Source organism: Theobroma cacao, chromosome 3 (assembly GCF_000208745.1).
Source record: "Theobroma cacao cultivar B97-61/B2 chromosome 3, Criollo_cocoa_genome_V2, whole genome shotgun sequence".
NCBI lineage: Eukaryota > Viridiplantae > Streptophyta > Magnoliopsida > Malvales > Malvaceae > Theobroma > Theobroma cacao.
In genome coordinates, this window is record NC_030852.1 from 162009 (window position 1) to 186542 (window position 24534).

A 24534-nucleotide genomic window follows, 5' to 3' on the forward strand; every position below is an offset into this window, starting at 1 on the left:
TAATTTTATGTTGTTGTAGTAATTAAATTTAATAGCATTTATGATGTTAATTAATATAAAGCTTGTTAAAATGTAAGGGCTTAACAAATTAAGAGGGGATTGGGGTAAGCTTAATGACTTGTAAGGTTAGTAGTAGTCCATTTTAAGACAGCTCAATCACATGAGATGATATTAATTTTTAATTGTAATTGTTGGTGTTTTAAAGCCGCAGCTGCATGCACCGACTGCTTTATTAATTAGAAAAAAAAAGAAGACGAAGCATTTTCATTTTCTTACGTTTTTTTATACAAAATAAATTTGCACAAATCATATACTTTTTAAATGTTGCAGATATTTTGATTTTGGACGTTGAAAAATCATTTTCATTTCATCATGAAATTAAATATTATTTTTAACATTTTTACAGGGTGTTGGTCAAATAAGCTTTTTGGAAATGGAAGGAAGGACCACTGAGGCTGAGGCAGAGGAGGCATGTGAAGGAATGATGCACGGGCAATTAATACATTAAATAAATAAACCAACGAATGCGGAGTTAAGAGAAGGAAAAGAAAAGTCAATCTCTAGTGGATGAAGGAAGTAATTCAGAGTTACTTATTACATTTGATACTTTATAATATAATATAATTATAGATAACGTAATTGTAAATAATGTGATTGTAAGAAAAATAACATTATAGTGTTCGGTATATAAGTAAAATAATGATTAAAATACAGAGAAGATAACATTACAGCATTTGATTTATAAATATTTTGTTGAGAATGTAATGTTAATTTTAAAATTATTTTTATTTATTAAAATATAAGTTTAATATACTTATATTTTTTATTATTAATTTTTATATAATATCATCTTTTAAATATATTTTTAATGTCATATATTTTATTTTTATTTCTTATTATAATTTTATATTTTTTTATTTTTTAATATAATTTTTTATATTATATATTTTATTTTAATTTTTTTTACTTATACTATATAAATTTTAATTTCTTATATTTTATTTTATTTTAATTTTTATATTATATATTTTATTTTAATATTTTTTATTTTAATTATAACGTTATAAAATATTTTTAATAAAGTAATAATGTTGAAATGTGAAAGTGTCTTTAAAAACATTATAAAGTGCAATATAATGTGATTGTATTAATTTTGAACTGTAATCATATTATATCCCTTGATTGTAATGTGATTGTATTACAATCTTATATTACAGTAGTTTATTATAAAATAAACACTATAATATAATTTAATTGAACACATTATAAAAAATATGCTTTCATTTTTTTCATACCAAACGTTACCTATCATGTAATGTGATGTAAACATGAAGAAAGTTTTTCTGAACGAATGAATGGACAAGGTTGCGATGGTGTGTTGGATTTCTGAACCGACACTGCATTAAGCGACAAAGAGTTGGTAGCACAGGAGATGGGAATCAAAAGCTTCTTAAGGCCCCCCATATATCAGAATCAGTTAAATCGGTTGGTTGAGTTTAATTAGCTCAATTATCAAATTAAGCAGGCCGGCAGGGCCCCCTTTAGCCTTTGATTTTGCTCTTTTTTACAGCGCACCAACGGCATGGCATACTTGTTTAATTAGCTTTGACTGCTATCTAGGAACATCATCTTAGCATTATTCAACTATATGTATATGTCTTTGCTTGCATGCTTGACAAAATTCACATTTTCATAATTGTGTTGATGCTTCAAGTTCAACTAAACCAACGAAATACATAGCTATAGTCGCCTATAGGGTACATATATGTTACAATCGTTGAGCTGAACTGAGATCTACCCAAAACTTTGTCTCAACCTCCACACCTACCAGGCCAGTTGGTGAAAAGTAAAGTTGCGAGATTAATTCTTAGTTAAAGTTAAAGAATAATCATGCAAGAAGACAAGGGATGAAAATGAGGCATTAACGTTCATGCAGATTTAAGATTAAGAATGAAAAACAAAAAGCACTTGTGCTTCTGCGCGCAGTTAGTTTGGCTCTACGAGCTAGGTCACCCTCGTCGGTTGGATCCAGACAATTCAACTATATATTATGTTGCTGGGAATGCAAAGCCAAGCCAATATTAAGTAGACTAATTGGAATCATTTTGAAAATTAAGTTGAGGAGCTAGGCTAACAAATCAGTGATATCATAACAAGCGTGTGCCTGGAACCTGGAAGCGTGAAATGAAATCATGCATTGCATTGCCATGTTTCTATTGCTCACTCCAGGTTGGTGTTTGCCGGCCCCTTAGGTAATCATTCTCTAGTTAATGTATATAGTTTTAACAAGCATGATTAACTTGATCATATGGATTATATATATATGGACCATCTGGTCAAAGAAACGTTTATCTTTTACTTTTTGACCTCACAAGGTATATAAATATATATATAGTTTTCAATTCCAAACCCTTAAACCTGCCCATTCAAGGTCCTCACTCTTTTATCATTCTTCTTTGCCATCTTTTAAAATCATCAATCAAGCTCTCAGACAGCCACCATTGTTTCAATTCTGATGCTATATATTGTTTATGATGGTGAGAGTATATAAGTGTTTATGATTATTTTTTATTATTATTATCAGTACCAAGATACACATGTTTTTTTTTTTTTATAATTGAGAGAGGGAAGATTCGAACCTTACTTTTTAAGTAAAAGGATTATGCACCAACTAATGAGACAAATGTTCGGGTGCAAGATACACAAATGCTTGGCTCTTGTAGGATTTGCTTTCATCAAAGTTGATTAATCAAATAAACAAGACTCTACTGATCTTTTAACTGGTATTTGTCAGATTTCTAACTAAAATCTAAGCATAGAGCCACATAATACACACTATTGTTATCATTGGGACTGACTCATGTGCATGTCAGTTGACTGAGCGACAAAGGTCCTACTTGACACACATAATCACATGATTGAAACAAAGAGAACTTAACCCCGAAATGTCCATTCCCCCGATACCAATCCTCAGTCTCAATTTCTATTCAAGTTTGCATCTTGTCTTCCCACCAAACCCACGTGCAATTTCTTTGCATCTATTGTGACACACATGACAGGAGGAACTGGGGGAAGAAAATTGTCAGAAAATAGAGCAATGCATTGCACTCAAGATGATTAGCCATATCCTTACAGCAAACATTCTTTGGACCATTGCCCCTGTGTGTTAGCCTCTAATATCTTTGTTTTTTGTTCCCCTTTGGTTTTATTTGATATTTCATTGATGAAACAAAATGAAAAGGTGATGGCTTAGGACTAGAGAAAAAGAGTTTCGAGCCAATGGTGTTGAGTGAAATGGAAAAAAAAATAAGAATTATCTCTGAAGTGTAAGTAATGTTAGAGTTTCACACCTCGCAAATCCGTGATAAATGTAGTTTAGATAATAATCGAGTCAACAGCAAATAGGAATTGTCGTGCACACAAGACGCTAACAAGATTGAGCCACACGGGGCACAAAACTACAAGCTGAATGAAACGAAACGAATTAATTGGTTTGGTGCACAAGACACAATCATGCGCATATGAGTTATCTACCAGTGTCGGACTTCCTGTGCAATACTGTTAGGGCTAAATGAGTCTAGGGTTAGACTAAATGTGTTCTGACACTCTCTTTAGTTATGTTACCTTAATTATTATTTATTTTACTCGTACTACAAGTAAGTCTACGATTAGATTTTTTTTATTATTTATTTTACATGCATGTCAAGTAAATTTAGAGTTCACTTAAATTTAAGATGAATTATAAATAATCCATTTTAATTTCATTATAAGTATAAGAAAAAACCACCAAAAATTGACGTAATCTATTAAACCTTCTTCTTTAATTCACACTTTCTCGTCACAATTACAATTAACTTTACTTAGCCTTCAGTAGGCTAAAGTCCCAAGCCCGTGTTGGGCCTTTTAGCCCCTATCACTCTCCTCTCCTCACCCTCTGCCTCCCGTCTAAAGCTCCGAGTCTCCTTTTCTTTGTTTATAGGGAGCCTAAGCCTTGCTTGCCCTCCTCCAACTAAGAACACCAGTCACCAGCCAATCCCAGTTCTGAATTAAATGCAATTGCAATGGCAATGAAGATGCCACCATTTTGAGTTTTGGTTTAGTGGCAAAAAAGGGCAGCAGGGTTTTAGCGTTCCATCTAATGACAGTAGTTGGGCAGGGGTGACTCTTAATGTGCTTTAACCCTAGCTGACATTGACTCTTAAATGTGTTTTCGTTCGATTATGTGTGTTTGATAGGGGCAAATCAAGCACATATTTCCTTGATCCTGCGGCAACGTTCAACACAAAATATCATAGTTTCAAAAACTCAATTCTCTTTCACACCATCTGCAGTTCCCTCGGGGCTGAAAGCAGAGTAAAAAGAGAAAATAAAGACAATAAAATCATTTCGCATGATAACTTTATGGACCCAGCAATCACAAGCAACATCGTCTCACTGCAAGTAAATACAAGTCTCTTTTTTCCACCACCACTATGTCGCAGGAAACTAGATGAAGAAAATTCAATTGAATTATGCATTAACAGCCAACATCCCATTATAACATAGAGACAAGCAACTAGATTGAGCATGTGGCCTACAAAAGATGCTTGAGCTCGTACAAGAAATGAGATAATCATGCTGGAGCGCTTATCACGAGCAGTTAACAAATTCAGCAATTGGTAGCTAGCAACAAATATCACAATTATTTAACAAAATCAGCAATTGGTAGTTCGCAGGTCCCTATTCAATTTAGAAGCGCCCCCTTCTAAGTCGAGCCCATGCTATAGCCGCAACTGCAGCACCTCCCAAGTGAGCTGATCCTGAAATATGGCTATTTCCCTAGAACACAAAAAGAAAATATTAGTGGGTTAGGTGATATGAGACCTTAATTCAGTGATATTGGGAGCTAATATTTCACAGTTAATGACACCAGTTATGGTTGCATTGGGAGAACACTCTTTCAAGTCCAAGATGAATTCAAGGTAAAAGTGAGGTAGCTCAATATGAGGGCAACTGTCAATGATAAATACATAAAGGGTCTAAAAATCACATCTAGTAACCCAGATAAAGTCATAGAGATGGTTGTCACCAACAAAATTCAATCTAATGGTTCCAGGCCACATGATATAAATCAGGTCTTTAAGCAGCAGTTCTTGAAAAGCATCTGGAGGAGTCCTAAAAACCTTTATGCCTAGTTGCAAGTGAGGGAAGCTGGTGCTGTTGTGTCCACAGATCTATCTGCCACAAGATGCAGTCGGAACATCTTGCTGGACCAATCCAGCTGAAGCTACTGATAGGCCAGCATAGATAATAATGGGTGCCCCTCAAATTTATGAAATAGCGCATTAAAGGCCATAAACTGTTCAAAAATTAGTAAAGTTATGTTCAGTGACCGTGTATATCATCTAAATTAGTATGGGCAGATGATAATCCTTTTCCTTTCTTATTATCTTCTCTTTCCCCTTGAGAATGTCTTTTGTATGAAGTAAAATCTTTGTTGATGTGAAAGAATTTGCAAATATGTATATATTTTCCTCCAGAACCATGCCTCAGAACTGATCAATGTAAGATCATGTTCAAATGCAATGTAAATAGAAAATAGCTGCTCAAAGATGAGCAATATACCTCTATTATCCTCAATACATCTTTCCCAATTAAAAAGATGCCCTGTAAAGAAAATTATATATAAACAATTTAGTAAGGATTTGTGAACCTACGAAGTCATTTCTTTGTAAGCATCAACTAGAAGCATGCTTACCAGTAACATGGCAGGAACTGGTATGATGAAATCAAAATAAAGAGTAGCTTTTGGATTGAGAAATATATCAAGCAGCATAATAGCATTAACAGCCCCACTTGCCCCCTAAATGACACAAGCAGAGCACAGTTAAACAGATTTAAATATAAGTTTCTCACTGCTTGTGCTCTCCATTTGGAACAAACAAGAAGAACTTTTCAAAACACCATCCTAGGCAATCCACACAGAGAATAGATATTTTAAAGTATTGGCCAACATATAACATATAAAAGGGGGAAACTTGTATTAAGGGGGTACATGATTGAGTTGCGAAAACTTCTGGATAAGTACTGTACATCTGAACTGAATTCTTTCTGGTTAAAGAATCTCTTTCTAGTTGCTCTGGAACAATTAGGAGATTCTCTAGAAGAAATTCGGGATTTTGCTTTTGATGGCAACATGCTATGGGGAAGACAAAGATCTTGTGATTGAAAAGAAAAAAAAAAAAGGGGGTAGGCTGGGGCTGGGGGTGGGGGTGTGGGCGTGGGTGGAAAGAATAAAACCTTTCATCACATTCCTTGGTGAATGGCAAAAGACTGACTAGTCAGGCAAACAAATTAGAAGAGAATGTGACCGTAAACTATCAAAACCCAAGTCAAATGCCATTTTAAACAGTTTAAAAATGCAGGATATCAGAGAAAATTCCTTAAAATTGTGTAGTTCATCGGATACAGAAAAGCAGAAAACAAGTAAGGATACTATTACTATTTTGGTAACAGTCATCAAAACAAAAGACAAAAAAAAAAAAAGTTTATGAATAGAGCTTGATGCACTGAAGGCTAAAAGCATACCAATCCTGGCGTCTTTGAAGGGTCCATCATCCACATGGCATGTCCCTGTGGTAGATGGCTAAGAGTGAGAAACGACTGAATCATTCATATATGATTCATCAGAAAATGAAGAAATTTTCTGTCATTCTAGGTGAACATTTACATAAGCATTAACATGCAAGTACGCTAATTAACAAATTAGAAGGTTTTATTTTTGTAACATGTAGAACAGACTTCTCATCTCAGACCTGCACACAACCATGTATTAGAGTCTATTGTGTGGTGTTCTTTAAATGGATTAAGTTTGTATTTGTAGTGGCCTTATTTAAAAGTTGGACATGTCTACCTATTGCTAATTGATTTTTGGTGGGATGTTTAACATGCTATCAATGCAAAGAGCTTATATTGTTTGTTGCCCATTTGTTATTATTCATTGTTTGTCGCCCCACATTAGTTTATATTATTGAGCCTAAACATGAGGGAGAATGAAATGTGAAGTATCCCAAATCAATTAGGTTTAGGGTTTGTTGTTGCCATATGACAACAAACCATTCCTGTAACTAACAGTGGCAGAATAGGTATTCAGATATTTCTAGCAGCGAAATGGTACCTTTGATGATAATGCCAAAAATGCATGGTGCACCAAGTAAAACACTGAACCACCAATTGCCCCAGCTAGATACAACTTCAGCAAATATTCAGGTCCAAAGATTCTTCCAATCTGCCCAATGCAAAGTAAAAAGGGGAAACAATTAAAATATAAATGCTCCTGGGGAATAACAAGGAAAAAGAGAAAAAAAGGACAAGGAATACAAGCAATGAAGATAAAGCATACACAGACACAAAAAGGAAAATGTAGCAAGAAGTAGTTGTTTCGGTAATTAAATCCACCAAGCAGCCAGAGTAACATAGGAACACCATTATGCTTATCTCAAAAAGTTGAAAGTATGAAATTTAACAAAATATTACACTGAATAAGTATTTAAAAATCAGCGGAAAAAACTAGTTAAAGATGTGGAAATGCAATGACTAGTAAGATTCAATGTTGAAGATAAAAGCATGATTTAGCTTTCTTACTTCCCAATTTGTACATCTCCATCTTAATCCGAAATGATAAATATTAGGTTGGTAGCTGATGGAAACCTTATTAGGTACTTAGGAATTGTATTCTCTTTAACATAAGTTTTCTCTTACAAGTTAAATGCAAAAGGAATTTCAGAGACAATCTCCATTGCAATAGAAAACAGTAAGTCCGTTCATTAGTCAACACTAGACGTAAAAATAGTCAGGGACAAATTAATGTGACAAAGTGTGGAGCAAAATACGAAGTCTTGGAATTTAGCAACTATAAACAGGTTTTATGAATAGATTCAAATCTCCAGTCAACTTATAAGTTCTTGAATAAATAATTTCACTCTTGGCCAAAAATAATAATAATAATAATTTCACTCTCCAACATCTCTATACAAGAAGGAAAAAAAAAATCAAATGATAGCTGTTTCTCATGCAAAGTTTCAATGCCGAGCTCTCTCTCAACTAGCTATACAAGGTTGCAATCATAAATTAACAGTCCAAAAGAAGCAGTTGTAAGACATGTGGTAAGAAAAGAAGCTGTAGCCAAATAAAAGATTTCAATAATCATACATTTGATCCAAAGAAATAAAGTCCAATCATGTTAGAGATAATATGCTCAATATCAATATGACTGAAAGCTGAAGTGATCAGTGTATGCAAGCGTCCACTTTTAAAATTGTCCAATGAAACCTGCTCAAAGAACATCAAATAAGTTAGGAGGAGAAAATGAAAAAAGCAAATACAAGATAAACTACTAGGAATATGTGAGTTGAGCCATATGAGCTCTCAATACATTCCTAAGGCTATCACTAAATGTGCTTAAATATAATCTATAATCTATAATATATATAAAAATATGGATGTTGGAAAACTTTTAATTGACAAAAATAGTCATATTTATTCACTATATTTCTGCTTGATTTGAATGATTTTCATTAAAAAATCTTTTTATTAATTCTAATAGTATTGAATAATTTATAAATTAATATGCAAAATTCCAATTATATATAATTTTCAAAAAAAAATCCAACTATATATAATTGAAACATTAATTGTCTTCTATATATAATTGTCTTTTATTTCTAGACAATTAACTTTAGACTTTAGAAACATTTGTGTTTTATATATAAGAGTAATTTAAATGTAAATAAAAACAAGTATTCACGAGCATGTGACAATGTATACTAGTTTTTATAAAAAGGATATATTCCACAAAGAAGTACTTGTTTTAATATGATTAATATATTACAAGCACTGTATAGCAAATTAGCAATGACACTACTATTAGGGATCTCTTCAATTTTCGTCCCTAAAAATTTTCGATTTTCTACTCTTGAGTACATCTAGCAAGAAATAGGAAGTTAGAAGGAAAAATCTACCATGGACATTTTATGTTAACAAGGAGGTCAAAAGCTATCTAAGGACTCACCATGAAGTTATTCATCATAAATTTTCTATCTGCAATCCGCCATAATAAAAAAACAGCAACATTAGTTATAATCAAGCCCAAAACCATGTCACTTGCTGTCAATCGCTGGAACCATAATCTCCTGCAAACCAAAGAGAAGATAGATTATTGACATATAAGAACATATAAACACAGTCATGCTACAACAAGTTGGTTCAACCATGTCTATGCTTTCGCAATAACCCATTATCACAATGAGAACCTTATGTTGTTTATGAATTTACCATATAACTGGTAAGTTCTTTCTTAAAACAAAAAAGGTGATCCATGTAGAAAAGAACTGTATTCTTCTGACTATGAGAAAATTACTTGAAAGACAATAATGAGCAAAACTCTTAACTTTTATGGATCAGAATCCTAATTTTAGAAGGGAATCAAGTTGAGAATTAGCTCTTAGTAACGAGGATAAACAACAAAAACAGTTGTTTGAATGATCTTACGAGATTATTTAAAGGAGATATACCACGAAAATGCATGTAGCATAAATTTCGTAATAGAGGTATAGAACGCGATCCTAAGTGTCTCCTACTATTATATAATTAAATAGGTAAGAATTTGAAAGAATAAAAAAACACATTACCATCGACTCGTTTGAAGACCAAAATCAAATCTTCCTCTGGGAATCTGCGGTCTAAGAAACCAAACTCTGCAACCCAGGAGACTTTTGCCAGAAGTTTTGAGATGGATACTTGAGAAATTCAACCAAAATCGCTTTGCAACTACTGGGTACGAGAGAAACCCTCGAATTTCCCCTGTAAGACTTAGCTGTGATCGCCATGGAAAAGAATGGTGGTGAAATGGGTGTGAAAATGAAGAGTTCAGAAACTGGTTGTCGACGGTTGGTTTAGCAATGGAAGAGAAGGTTTTGTAAGGAAAAGAATGGAGAAGTGAAGACAAGGAAGATGTTTTCGTCAGTGCTTTGGAGAAGCTTGATGAGGCTTGCTTCAGAAAAAGAAGCCTCTGCATTTTCTTCCTTACCTTTGTCCTTTGGGTTTTGAAAATTTTGTTTGTTACATATGGAAGAGACAAGGGAGGATTCTTTGCTTAATAGCGCAAAAATGAAAAATAAATTAATTATTTAAAAAAAACAAAAATTAATTCTACAATTCAACTATAAAAATCATTAATTATGTATTATAATATAAAATTAGTTTGTTATATGCTTTTTTTTTTCGTAAATTTATATGTCATTGAGTTTTTTTTTACGATATATATGGTAAATTGGTAACGGCATCAGTGTGTTTGTTTTTGTTCGTGAGCACGAGGAGTTGTTGAACAAATTTTGATAATGTTTCAACAAATTTTAAATAAATCTTTTTATTATATTTAATTTTTATTCAAATAAATTCTTATATTTTTATTTTAAATTAAATAAATTTTTAAAATTAATAATTAATTTAATCAAAATATCACTTATCATTCTATCACGTGATATCAAAATCATAAAAGTTTATTAATTAATTAAGATATTATTTAATCAATAAATTAATAATATATTAATTTATGTATTATTTAATAAAAAATTAATTTATCAAGATTTTTTTTTAATATTGAGCTTAATACATATATTGTGTATTATGATTATACAAATATTACCTACTTACTTAGTTACAAATTATTATTATGCGTAACGAGTAAATTATTGAAACTGTCATGAGAAATGATAAAGAAGATGAATATGAAGATCATAGTTTTATATTTGAATATGCCTCGCTCAAAAATACACTCAAAGCATAAAGACATTGCATAATTTTTTACTGCAATACGAGAACACTATACCAGAGTTTCCTAATGCTCTAAGAAAAATTAGAGATAAGGTCGAAGAAGACATCAATTTCAAGAATAAACAAATAACATTGAAGTAATATTTTACAAAGATTTTCTAATTGAGTCATGTAATTTTGATGTATAAAGATTTATTAATTTATGAATCAATGAGGACTTATATGTTTTTTCTAATGTATTAATTTTATATATTTAATGAATTATTAATTTACCACTTGGTCTCAATCAGAATTGATTAAAAATATTATTTAATCAAGGTTATTAATTTATCAAATGTTAATTTATAAAGATTTTTCTATATATCATAATAGATCATAAGGCATAATGATATATTATGTGACATTTTTCATTACACATTAACTTTATGTTAACGCACAGATGCATAAAATTATTAGTGATATCTTTTAGTAATGATAAACCAACCCAACATTATTAGTCATTAGAATTTATTTTATCCAAAATAAAAATTCAGGAATTTAATTGAAAATAACATAAAATTACAGTTTATTTGAATTTTTTAAAATAATTTAGAGAATTTTTTTAATATTATATCAATTTTATTTCTGGTTGGTAAGTGTTGAAAGTTATTAGCTTAAAATTTTTTCAACATTATTTACTAACAATTTATTCCAATGCTTTGTTATTTATTATTATTATAATTTTTTTTCAAAAATAAACAAAGTTTATGAGTAAATATTTATGCTATATTTGTCCCCACTTAACGAAAATTCTAGATCCACTTATAAACACTTGTTAAAGTGATACTTATAAAAAGATTAAGTACTATATTAAACTTCTTAATAATACATTAAATAAAAACATTTTTTAAAAAAAATTAACAAATAAACTAATCTTAATAAATGTCTATAAACTCCGATTTGTTATGATGATTGGGTTGCAGAACATAAATGATCTTTGTCTATTTATATAATCCTTCGATCTATTATGAAAATAGAAATATCCTAATTCATTTCTTGAAAAAACAAAACATTGTAAAAATTTGTGTGATTTTAGTTAATAATACTATATTAATTATAGAATGCCTAGCATAATAATATTTTTTAAAATTGTAAAATATTTAATGATATCATTTAATTATATTATATTAATATAGACACCTAGCAGAATATATTAACTTAAGAATATCAATAGGTAAAGTATCATTAATTTTTAAGTATCTAACTCGAATCTTATTATTTGATAAGATATTTAAATTTTATAAATTCTCGATTAAATTTTTAAATAATTATCTGAATCCGTATCCAAATATGCTAAACATTATTTGTTAAATACTTATATCCATTAAATAATTAATTTAAAATCAATTTTTTTGTATATTTTTAATGAAAATTAAATTTAGTTCATAAAAAAGTAAATTAAATTTTAAAATCATAGATCAATTAATGAAGTTTAGCAAGTATTACATTCAATTATAAAAAATTAAAATTTAATATTAAAGGTTATTAATTATAATCAGATTTAGGTAATAGGTTGTAGTACCCTGTATTTTGATACGGTGGCTAATAAAGTTTACGGATGCCAATTAAGGTTGATTACTGAGTTAAAAGGATAATTCAAAAGTGAACCTGTGAAATCTCGACCTCTATAAACACGTAATTAGAAGTAGACGCGATAATACGAACTAGGGGTAATTTCGTAATTTCTCATGGTAGGCTCCTACGAGTGGGTTTTTTTATGCTATTAAGGTCTAAATAAGCTTAAGGAATGAATAAATGATGTTTATGATGGTAAATAAATGACAAAATTAAAAATAATGATAATTTTCATGGTAAGGGCAAAATGGTCATTTTACATCTCGGGTCTAAATTTTTACGTGTTCATGAACTCGAGTATTTCTAGACTATTATGGATTTTGTATCATTGTTAAAAAAGTTAAAAGATTGCACAAAGGATAGGAAGAAGACAAAATGACCTTGTTAAGGGCATTTTGATAATTACGTGAGAAAATGGATAAATATAAGACATAAATATCCAAGTTTCTAGCAACTTTTTCAAATTTCCAACAGATTCTTCAAGCTTCCAGCAACTTTTTTTTTTTCCTCACCCATCCAATGCCATTTTTCATTCCACCTCCATGAAAATCAAATTTTTCATGTGATTTTTCCTTGTTTTCTTTTTATTTCTTTTCTTTTCCTAATCCTTCATTCTCCTAACTTCTTGGGCACTGAATTTGCAGCTTCTAACCCCAATTTTCAGCACATATAAACCCTAGGAGAGATAGAGAAAAATCTCTCCTTGTTTCTTATATTTTCTATTTCCACTTTACTTTCAACAACTCTAGGATTTTTGGCTTCAAATCTTCATTTTCAAGGTTAAAAGGTATATATTTCCAACTTTTGGAATTTTTGAATTTATGGTTATATTTTCAGATTTATTCTTTAATTTCTTCAAATTATTTTTCTTGAAAAAATTAGGTTTTTGGTTGATCTTCATGCCTCCAAACGAAATTTAAATTGGAGTAGTTGACAAAATGGGTTTGTGAATTAGACTAGAAACTTAGGTTAAATGTTAGGTTAGAGGGTAGATTGCCTATTGTAAATTCATTAGAATTATTAGATTTAATTTACAACTTAATTGAGGTTGTTATGGTTTATTGATAAATATAGGTTTTAATGGTATTTCGGGACTACTTGGATTAGGACCTTGTTGGTGCTAGTTTTGTCAGGTGAGTGAACTGCATTTCAAAATTTTTTTGGGAATGTGACTGTTTTGTACAAAACATTTGAATGATTTTATACAACTTTATCTTAAAACAAGTACTTTGGGAACAAGCTTTTGCTAAATGGTTTTATGTTGTGATATGTGGTTGTTATTGATTCATATACCATTTCATTATGATGAGATATATATATATATATATATATGTTGTGCATGATAGTTGATATTGTGTATGATGACTATAACTGTGTGTGTGCACGATGTAGGAGGATGCACATGTCGGTGATGATGGTGGTGTGGGAGATGGATGATGATAGTGCCCGTGTGCACGATGTGGGGGGATGTACACGATGGCACTGATTGTGTACGATGTGGGGGGATGCACATGATGATGCCGACTATGTGCACGATGTGGGGGGATGTACATGAGTCGGGTGTGATTATGTTGATATTGGTGTTATCTATGCATTTATATATATATACATTTATGTTTATGAAATCAAAGTTCATGAGTATGGTATATGATTTTGCATATGTGAATCTTGCATGTTGAATTTTGAAAGTTGCTAAGTATTGTCAAATTGAAGTTCATTGCAACAAGGAATTTGGCTGTAGCGAAATGGATTCTCGCTGTTGTCATAAACTATCGGTGGTGGTGCAGTGTTGTCACTTTGACAGCGATTTTGACCACCTTTCGATCAGAATTGGACAAAGTGGTAGACACTAAAGTCGTAGCCATGCCTCTTAACTTTCTAATGACCCAACAAGCATGTCAATTGGACCCATGTAGTGAAAGATATGCTTGAAAAAACTGAACTGCATGCAAACCGAGAATGCCTTTTGCTGTAGCAAGAAACATGTTGTCACGTTGCTACCTTGCTCGGGTTTTGATATAATTTCCTTCACTCCCTTATCTTCATGATTGAGCATGGGTCTTTGCAATACTAAGAGTCCACTGATCATTGTCCAAAACAAGGGGGTTTAAGAAAGAAATTAAACCAAATTGCATTGTTTTCAAAACAAGTGTATCATGATTTCAAAATTCTTCCTATTGATTGCTTGTTCTCTTTTTATGTTCATTCATTGAGCTTTATACTCACGTTTTTAAAATTCATGTTTTCAGATTTGGAGGCAGTTGGAACCTAGTTTGAGTCTCACACATATGCTCGTCTTCTTGGTACGTATTATGGCATCTTAGTAGCTGCACCTTCACTATGGTCACTCCGCTGAAAGTCTAAAGTCCTTTTCGTTGAACATATGTATCTTGATGTAAATTGTTAAGATATATATATCTTAAGCAATAAATGTTTATGTTGATTAATGTTGCCACTACAAGATGACACGAATGACATTATTTTAAATCATAAATGTGAACATATGGTTTCGATGGAAAAGTATTGAAATACTTGTTAATAAGAATTATGAAATACGGTTGTAAGAACGAGAGATGAAATCGATAAATGGAGTCACATAAATAAGCTTGCTTGGGCTTAGTGAGTTATGCCCATTGGGCCCATGCATCGGTCATAGCCCGAAAATTTGGGCTGTGACATAGGTACCTTAAGACTACTACTTGAATCCTACATGAATGTATTTTTACTAAAGTTATCAACAAGTAAGGTTTTTGGTAATTTTGAGATACCTTAATTTGAACTTGATTAATAAGTAGGATACACAAACCTGCAGTTACTTAAATATTTTTGAAATTTCCTACTCCAAACTTGAACCCTAATACCCTACCCACCATCCTTTTAACTACTTGGACCCATTAAAATATCTTATTGTATAAAGCAAATTATTAACGTACCCAATTACCCAAACTAGTATAAAATAATTATTATTTTTCATAACTTACATTCATACAATTCACTATTAACTACATTTATGAAAACAAACAAACATTAAAATTAAAATTTAAACAATTAATTATTTGACAAATATCTCAAACTAACAACTTAAATAATCAAAAACAAATAAATAAGCATCCATAATAAACATGAATAATCGAGTTCGGGTATCCAAGGGGGATACATGTACCCTATCTAAACCCGAAATGGGTAATAAACTTACAACATGAACCCATCTCAAACTCAAATATATGATACCTGTCCTTATATATTGGGTTAGATACAGTGTTAAAGGGTTGCAATCCCAAAATTTTTTACTATTCAAATTTTAACCAAACTCAATTATAAAGTATTTTAATCTTACTTAATCTATAAGATATTACAAGATATCCGATTATAAGGTTTGCATTAACAGCCGTAAATTGTTCACCATCTAAACTTCAAGAAAAAGATTAAAGAAAAGTTCAACTTTGATATAGTTTATAGTTTACACCAAAGAAAAATAAAAATTTACTACTTAAAAAAGAGGAAAAAACCAATTAGATGATTGAGGTAAGAAGAAACTCTATGGCATTTAGTATACTACCTAGTTTTTTTTTTTTACTAGATAATACAAAAAGCATTAATTATCCTAATTAATTTATGAAACCCTTAATAAATACTACAACCCGAAAAGTCAAAAGTAAAAAGAAAAATCAGCATATTCACAAATTTATTGGTGACTTCACCTTGGCACTCAAACATAAACCAACACATATACTATCGTTTTACACAAACCACCTAAAACCGACGCCGTTTTTGGTTCACTTTCCATTCCAACCTCGTGGCCTTTCTCATAAATACCCCTTATTTATCCATCAAAAGTCGGTTCACTTTCCATGAGTTACCCGTAAATAGAGTTGAAAGTCAGGGGTATGTTTGTCACATGGATGCTTAATAAACAAGAGGCTACCCAAGAAGAGTCAAGTAGAATCGAAAGGGTGAGCGGAGCAGAGGAGTTTCCGTTATCCATTTTCTGGTTTCCTTTCTCTCTCTCAAAAAAACGAAGAAAACTCAATCAAAACTCGAAAAAAAAAAACCACCAAATTAGGGTTTTCTTAATCTCCCAATTGTTTCGAAAGAAATCTCTCTTTTCTTATTTGGAGCTATGGATTCTGATTCGATCAACAACGCTTCTTCCACTTCAGTTCATAACGGCAAAGACTTCTCCAGAAAGAAGAGAGTACGAATTTTTTCCATTTTTCTTATCCTTTTTTATTTTTGAATTTTTAGTTCATATTTTCCTTTGTTTTATTGATGTTTTTGTTTAATTTTTTTGCGGGAATTTCAGAGGTCTGCGAAATTGAAGCAGTGCAAACTGGATGCTCGCCGCGAGCAATGGCTCTCGCAAAGTATATTAATAAATGATTTGTCTTCCTTAGTTTTGAATTAGGGTTTTTTTGTTTGTTGTTATTTTTTTAATTTTTATTTCGGTTAGGTGTGGTAAAGAACAAGGTTTGTTGCAAGGCGGGAACGAACGGAGGCGATTCGAAGCGAACGCCGCGAGGTGAAAGGGACAGTTCGTTGGAGAATTTAGAGATGAGGAGAAGAGGTGAAGCAAATGGAGGAGGAGAAAATGGATCGGTCCAACACGAGAGCGATTCGGAGTCTTTGCCTTCAAATAGCCCCACGAGCAGCCTCCTGTTGGGAGGAACGGGGTCCGGAACAAGTTTCACCAATAGCAGCAGCGGTAGCACGAGCAGTGGCGGGTGCTGTTCCGGCAGCATCACGGAAGAAGAAGGGGATGATGGATGTTTGGATGATTGGGAGGCCGTTGCTGATGCATTGGCTGCTGATGATGACAAGCAAGAAATGGAGCGGAACGAGAATTATAGGGAAAACCTTTGTTCTGGATCGACTCCTGAGCATGAACCAAATCCCCAGCTAGGTTTGAATGGGGCGCGATCAGATTTGAGGAACTCAAAGCCTGAGTGTCAGAGAACGGTGCAGATGGCTACAGGGACTAGCAGGGCATGGAGGGTTGATGATGCTTTTCGTCCACAGACTCTTCCTAATTTGTCTAAGCAGCGAAGTTTTCCAGCTACGGACAGGCATTTTGGTCAGGGAGGGGTGTCATGGGTGCGTAGCAGTGCCTTTTCGCCACCATCATGTCCCATATGCTGTGAGGATTTGGATTTCACGGACTCAAGTTTTTTGCCCTGTTTATGTGGGTTCCGGCTCTGTCTTTTCTGCCACAAGAGGATTCTTGAGGATGATGGGCGTTGTCCTGGTTGCAGGAAGGCATATGAGCATGATCCTATGGAGGCTGAAGCTAGTATTCAAGGAGGCAGCATGACATTTAGGTTGGCTCGATCTTGTAGCATGATTGCAAGGTCTTAGGAGCTGTCTCTATTTTCGTGAATTATGTATGTTGAGTCACTCTTTTCTTTTTTACGCTTTCATTGCGTTTTGTTAGTCTTAGACTCTTGAGTTTAATAGATTTAGATGTGAGTATAGTATTATCTCTTTTGGCACCCAGGAATTTGAGCTATGTTTCTTTGAGTTTGGTTCTTATCTGTGTGGTGCATGACCTGATGTAGAGGACTCATCTTGGTATGTGAATAGATAAGGTGGTATAGAAATTCAATACATGAAGAATATTGCAAATAAGTTACTTGCGTCTCTGTTTTTTTTCCATATTAAAATTATGTATTGATTTGCTTATGGTTTTTGGACTAAGTAGTCATGAGCAATTGATTTTCATGGTAGTTGCATTACTCTTCTACTTGTGCTAATGAATAGTTTGGCCATTTCCTTCAATTACAATGCATTCCTTGAGTTTTAATTGCCATTATATATAATGGCTTTGATTTCTTTCTAAGCCTGGGGTATATGCTGTTTATATGTGATGCTAAGGCTTATCTGGATGGTAAATGCACTAGGTCTGATTTATTGAGAGTATTTTTCATATTTGGAATGTTTTTATTTGTCGAACCTGTGTGTCCTTTTTTGTGATCAGTGTCTTCTTTTTGTCATAATATGGGGATGACTTTTGTTTGTTTTTTGAAGTGATAGGTGAATATGGATAATGGATGAAGGATAACATTCGTGGTTAATTGTTAATCCTATATTTGTAGTATATTTTTTGGTTGCATTTGGCTGACAATTTTCAAATAATTTGAATGCCTGTCTAAGCTGTAACACCATTTATGGAAGTTTTAAGCCTCATTTCTTGAGTATTTCGCAGAGGCTTGTGTGAAGGATTTTATTTTTGGTCTGAGATTTAAGCATATTTAACTCTTATTTGATAATAATCAAAGGTTAAAATGAGAATGTAAATGATGGTTTAATGTTAACCATTGGCGGCTTGTTATGAGTATCTTTGGAAGATTCCAATTTATTAGTCTGTAGCACCTGTATAGAGGGCAAATACAGATGAAGACAATCTTTTCCAATTTTACATATAGTATCTCTAAGTAACTGAATGGCTAATTTAAACCAATGGGCTATGGACTAAATTTGAGATATCTGCAACAATTCTCCTTCCTATGATTCTTTTGTCCTTTTTGGGATGTGTCCCTTTCTCCTGCCCCTTCTAAAATGTAACTGTCATCTGCCTTATGTTCGTCTTTGTTGAACATGATTTTTCAGACATTGATTTGTCTATGCTGTCATGTTTGCTAATGCTTGTGCATAGACATGTGAACGTTTTCTAATGTTATTTGTGTAATAATTCCCTTTGCCTTTTGCGTCATACACTACTAAGCTTTTGTAACAATGGTATGTTTTTGCACCTTTTCTGTGTCATTGGCTGTACTTCTGAGTGATTCATTGTATAATTAGGGCTTGAGTGTCAAATACTCTCGTCATAGTATTGATTTCTGGAGTTGATTTATTGATGATGATGATATGTTCATGTTTGTAAAGTCTTTGGCTTGTGGAGAGGAAGTAGACTTCTGAAGTTGAAAGTGAGTACTCTTATTTATTCATTGCATTGTTTTTTACCTTTTATATTAGTGGTTGTTATATAACAATAGGGTATTGTTAGATAAAAGTTAAGGACTGTCTAATTGCACTTATCGGAGTTAAATTTGTGCCTTTCTGAAAGTTTAGTGTTTCCAACAGCTTCTCCCTTTGCAAAGCCATCTTCCAGGTAAAAATCACCCCATCTTTGTAAGAATCTAACTTCCAATTCTATTTCCTTTAACCTGGTGTAAATCTTTAGAAACTGAACTTAGTGAAAATGTAATAAATAACAAGTGGTGATGGCATTCTATTTTAAACTATATTCTTTACAAAGAAAAAAAAAGTTATATTTTAGATGATAATAAAATATGCCAGAAAGGAACTTGATTAATATAAGGAGGTAATATGGTCTGTGCATTTTTAAATATTTTTTGCAGAAAATTGTTAAGCAGTCACTTGTGTTTAAATGCACTAAAAATTCGGGAAAGATCCTGAAATTTCTAATTTCAACCCCTTATGTGAACATCAAGCAGTACCCTAGTGTTGGGGCTTGCTCCAAAGGTCAATGGAAAGAGTATAAAAGTCGGAGAGATGAGAAAATAGAGAGCAGGTGACAGCTGATCATTGTATCTCCTGGCAGGTGCAATGGTCTATTGGTGTTCCTCATGCTTTGCTTTGCCCTTTCTGTTAATGTAATTCTATTCCCCTGCAAATATAGATTGGAGACAGACTCTTTTTTTGTTTTATGAAGTTTGAAATTTATTTTTAGGTTATCAGTGTCAATGATCTTGGCAGATGTTACCAGGAGCAGCAGTAGGCGGGAAGAGTATTGCTTGTGTCTTTCAAAGGTGCTGCTCGTCCGTAATTATGCTCATTTACTGTGTAAGTTTTTTTTTTAACAGCATTTACTATGTAAGTTAACTGACGAATAAGAATGGTCCACTGGATGGGATCATCTAGGACTTCACCGCTCATAGTTCAACAAGGACAAATGTTTACCCTTCATCCCAAGGAGATGGTATGAAGGGGGCGTCGCAGGTATTATGAAGTGAGCTCTAGTTGACGTGGAGAAAGGAATAAAAATGCAGAGAAGATTAAACAGTAACATCCTGGTAATGCCGACGTATTATGCAGTCAATTGATGATATTTAGTAGGAAATTATATGTTTGAGATAAGGTTGTGGAAACTTAGGTATGAAAAATGAGGATGAGCAGCTATGGTACAAGTGATGGCTCCAGTCCATTTCAAAAGAACCAGATGATTTACGATGAATGAAGTTTTATATTATTCAACATGCGTGGATGTTACTGAATTGATATTAAACATGCCTTTCTGTGTGGCTTATGCTTAGACGAAAAATCCTAAAAGTTTTGTTGCTTTATTTGATGGGGGTGGGGTGTTTGTGAACTTTGTGTGAATGGCGGTAGTATTGATATGTGTTTGGTAGGAAGGGAAGGAAATTTGTTTTTTTGCTTCCATTGAAACGAAAGAAAGGAGTTTTTGGTGTGAAATTATAGATAAGCTGATTACGTAATTTAAATTGAAAAGGAGTTTGAGAGAATTGGATTGGATCATTTCCTTTCCTTTAGGTATTTTCCTCTCATCAAACGAAGGAAATGGTGGAGGAACTAATGGAACCCTTTTCGACCTCTGTTCTTCTTTCTTTCCTTGACGTGAAAGCCAAAATTAAAAGTGATTATAATTAAAATTGAACCAAATTAACTTGATGGTTTTAAGTTTGTGATGATTTTTATTTGGACGAATTATAATCTTAGGCAAGTCAAAACCGATTAGATTCGATAAATCCGGGTTTTTCCATAGTAACATCAAAATGAAACCCAGTTGTTCTTAGTACGCTTGAAACAAAAATCAAAACTGAATACATGAGAATGAATTGAAACTGAAATACATCATTCTCTCTGAGAGTCACAGCTTAGCTGTTGATTTGCCCCTGGAGACAAGAGACTGATTTATGCTGTTGAGGGAGTGATTTCCACAATTTGGTAAAGCTGGAGCCTTCCAAAAACACGTCTCTGCTTATGTGTTCACCGTCAATCCATTCCTTCAATTTTCTTTCAAGGTTCAAAATTGTTTCCCTGATCTCTTCAAATGCTCCCGGGCGGGTTCTTCTATGGAGCTGCAGCTCCTCTACCTCTGCCCAGAAACTGGATTCTGCACTCGATCCAACAGGCATTCTCAAGGCATGCTCACGCCATCTTTGGGTGTATTTGTAGCGTCTTGGCCTGCCCTTATCCATGTAAGGCCCCGTGTCTTCGTTCTTTGCATGTCGATAGTAGTTGGCAACATCCAAAGGCTCCACAATACGACGGTACCTGGTTGAGAGCTCTACCCACTCTTTCCGGCTTTCAAATCCTTCAGGGAGTTCATACCTGTTCAGCATTTCAACTATCTCATCCCATATTCCTGTTAGTTCCAGCCTTTTTACATTTGCTTTGAAATCGTCTTCGTCTTTTGAACTCCTGAAGGCATCATAATACCCCACCTGGCAAACTGCACATTTGCTCTTGTAGTCTTCTAGCATTGCAAGTCCTGCTTCAATGTCTGCCTTCTTCCTATCCATTCTTTGCTGGTTACTTAGTTTTTGCTTCTCCTGCTCTCCTGCAGCCCGAAGGCACAACCTGGCTCTAGTGCTCTGCAATTCCAAGACACTGGATATCAGATAATGTTACAAATTGTTGACAAGGCGAACAAGTGGAACTTACCAGGCCAAGTTCATTTAAGGCCATGCTTGTTGCTATATTCTCAGCAGCTGCGCCATTCGAGGAGAGGGGAAGCCCGTCCAAATGATCTAAGTGAACAGCATTTTGCATTTTTAATCTATCTCGAAGCTCACTTTGATAATCGAAGTGGCTGTTGAGGCTTCTCTCTGCAACCTCCTCAAGTTCATTCTCGCTGCACAACTGAGTAGAGTAGAACAGTAGTTGCAGAACAGCATCCGCGTTTCTTACAACAACCAGCTTCCCATTTCCAGTGCAGAAGACAAAAGTTCCGCAGGGTCTGTAAGGGCTTAGCTCAATAAAGCTTGCTACTGTTTCCAATATAGGATTTGCGTTTCCCATTAGTTGACAGGCAGCATGGCTCGTAAGAGCTGATGCATTTCTCATCACAGTTTGGTAGAACTGGGATGCTACTCTAGTAGATCCCTGCCTTGGAAACAATGGCTTTGGGTTTAACAGATAAAGAATCTGCTCTAGCTCTCGTTCCATGGAAGACAAAGGGGCAAGCAAAATCCGAGGGACAATATCATATCTCATCACAAAATGTATGAAGCAGTGTGACCAATTTTCTCGTCTAAGAGCATGGTTAAAGATGAAATCGGCCACAAGGGGGGATCCAAAAGTTACACACAGAGGTGACATCCGAGTTATCTCAGGTTTTATGTAATTCTCCAAGAACCAAACTGTTGCTAGAATAGCAACAGCACCAGCAGAAGAATGCCCAGTGAAAACTATCTGCTTCTTGTCTGCAATAGCTTTTTCTACCTGAGAAACATCCAAATTTGTATACATCTATCAAGCCATGGATATTCCTTTTTTCTCCTCATTTGTACAAATTTTTACACCATCATCATGTAAGATCAACTAGAAAAGTTAGTAAATTGAGTCTATCCTACAATCTCAGAAAAATTAATACCAAACTGGAAAAACAAAGTAATCAAGTTGCATTGAAGCAGAGAAGTGAAGCCAGAAATACTATATAAATTCAAAGTGAAAAATGTCTACAGAAATATCAAGTCAATGGCAATTGGTACCTCACTTTGAAGCGAAGGATTGGCCAAGATCATCTCTAATCTTTTCAAAAACCCTTCATTAACAGTTGCAAGTTCATCACGGCCAATACTTCGAAGAGATGTAGCAACTTTATCTTTGCCTTTGGGAGACAGCAACTTTGACGGATCAACCTTGATTTCCCCAAAAGGTAGTCGAGTAAACCAATCGGCCACAGACCAAGATCCAGGGAAGGTGAAGAAAACATCCGATGAGCTGGGAGAGTTTTCTACACGCCATGGTGCTTCAGGGTAATTGTGCGCTTCCATGGCAATTGAACATGCTTTCTGAATCACTTCTTCTCCAAGCGGAAGACTATCCATTTCTTGAAGAATTTGCAAAGTTACAAGTTTTGGAAGCTCTGCTTTCTGTTCCTTGGCTTGTAAAGGTTAAGCTGAAAGGAGATTAAGAGTGAGAAAGTGCAGGGAAATAGGCTTTTGATTCCACTGAAAGGCAAGGACCCTTTCTGTGGATTACGTATTCTTGGGGGCTAGCGGGCAAAGGGTATTCGTTGTATGTGAAGTCGTTGACAAGCATTTTCTGGGAAGCAAAAATGATTGGTAAGTCACACGTGGAGAATAAAGCAGGGCTAATCCTCGGATTCCGTTCACTTATGATAAATAAATAAATTGCATTATAGTGAATATATATTTATTTAGAGAGTTAGTCTGAGTGGCCGACTACGATTTTAACAAGTGTTTCTTGATTGCTGGCTTTTTGACAGTGCGGAAAGCATCTTGTTTTTCAGGTAAATACTTGAGCCTTATATTGGTTTTCATACTTTATATTATACCAATCATATTTGGTATAAAACTATCATGGATCTACAGAAATGACAAAAGGTTTTAAATGTATCATGTATGCATAAAGGATCGATATCAGATGCACTCCACTGTCAAATGTTATCACCTGCTTAATTAATGAGTTAAAACTAAAATTTTTTACAGACTTAAATACTAAAACGTTGAACTAGTGAGTTAAAACTTAAATATAAAATCCCCAAGTTGAACTAGTGAGTAACAAATTTCTAAAACAAACTAGTGAATACTAAGAGTTCAACTTGATAATGTCCACATTACTGGGTCAATCAGTCCCAAATTCAAAAGTTAGGTACATAGCAATATCGCTTATATTTAGAATGTATACGTAAAGTTAAATTACACAATTTAATCTTTAAATCAATTTTGTATTCTTCCGAAACAAGTAAGGAAGCCTACTGTTGATACAATAGTAATAAGCTGCTCACAGCAGCACAACAGTTTGATAACATCAGTAATTACAACTAGAAATAGCAGTCACTAAACAAGCATATCTCCCTGTTTTATTATTACTATTTTTTTAATATAAGCATCCTGTTGATACCATCCCTGGCAATCTGCTGCAAGCCTTGAAGCTTCAATC

General features: G+C 33.6%; 3 protein-coding genes across 7 annotated transcripts; 1 reads left to right on the top strand and 2 right to left on the bottom strand.

The window, feature by feature from the left end:
- On the bottom strand, positions 4370-10114 carry LOC18603810 (RHOMBOID-like protein 12, mitochondrial). 5 transcript variants are annotated; one of them, XR_001926863.1, is made up of 9 exons: positions 9669-10114; positions 9050-9170; positions 8191-8310; positions 7157-7267; positions 6568-6612; positions 5738-5842; positions 5605-5646; positions 5163-5338; positions 4732-4818 (listed from the first exon to the last, which is right to left on the bottom strand). XR_001926863.1 is itself a non-coding variant. In XM_007036004.2 (8 exons), the coding sequence occupies exons 1-8, from the start codon at positions 10052-10054 to the stop codon at positions 4729-4731; spliced, it is 1020 nt and encodes a 339-aa protein (XP_007036066.1). In that variant the 5' UTR covers positions 10055-10114; the 3' UTR covers positions 4370-4728. The 5 variants fall into 5 exon arrangements, 4 of the variants coding, with proteins under 4 accessions (XP_007036066.1, XP_007036067.1, XP_017972138.1 ...); XM_007036004.2 differs by lacking the exon at positions 5163-5338 and having other exon boundaries at positions 4370-4818; XM_007036005.2 differs by lacking the exons at positions 5163-5338; positions 8191-8310 and having other exon boundaries at positions 4370-4818.
- On the top strand, positions 16355-18048 carry LOC18603811. The gene is made up of 3 exons (XM_007036006.2): positions 16355-16621; positions 16730-16790; positions 16877-18048. The coding sequence occupies exons 1-3, from the start codon at positions 16547-16549 to the stop codon at positions 17776-17778; spliced, it is 1038 nt and encodes a 345-aa protein (XP_007036068.2). The 5' UTR covers positions 16355-16546; the 3' UTR covers positions 17779-18048.
- LOC18603813 (protein EDS1L) lies at positions 21117-23679 on the bottom strand. The gene is made up of 3 exons (XM_018116644.1): positions 23118-23679; positions 22069-22848; positions 21117-21998 (listed from the first exon to the last, which is right to left on the bottom strand). Exons 1-3 carry the CDS (start codon positions 23454-23456, stop codon positions 21279-21281), a joined length of 1839 nt encoding a protein of 612 aa, XP_017972133.1. The 5' UTR covers positions 23457-23679; the 3' UTR covers positions 21117-21278.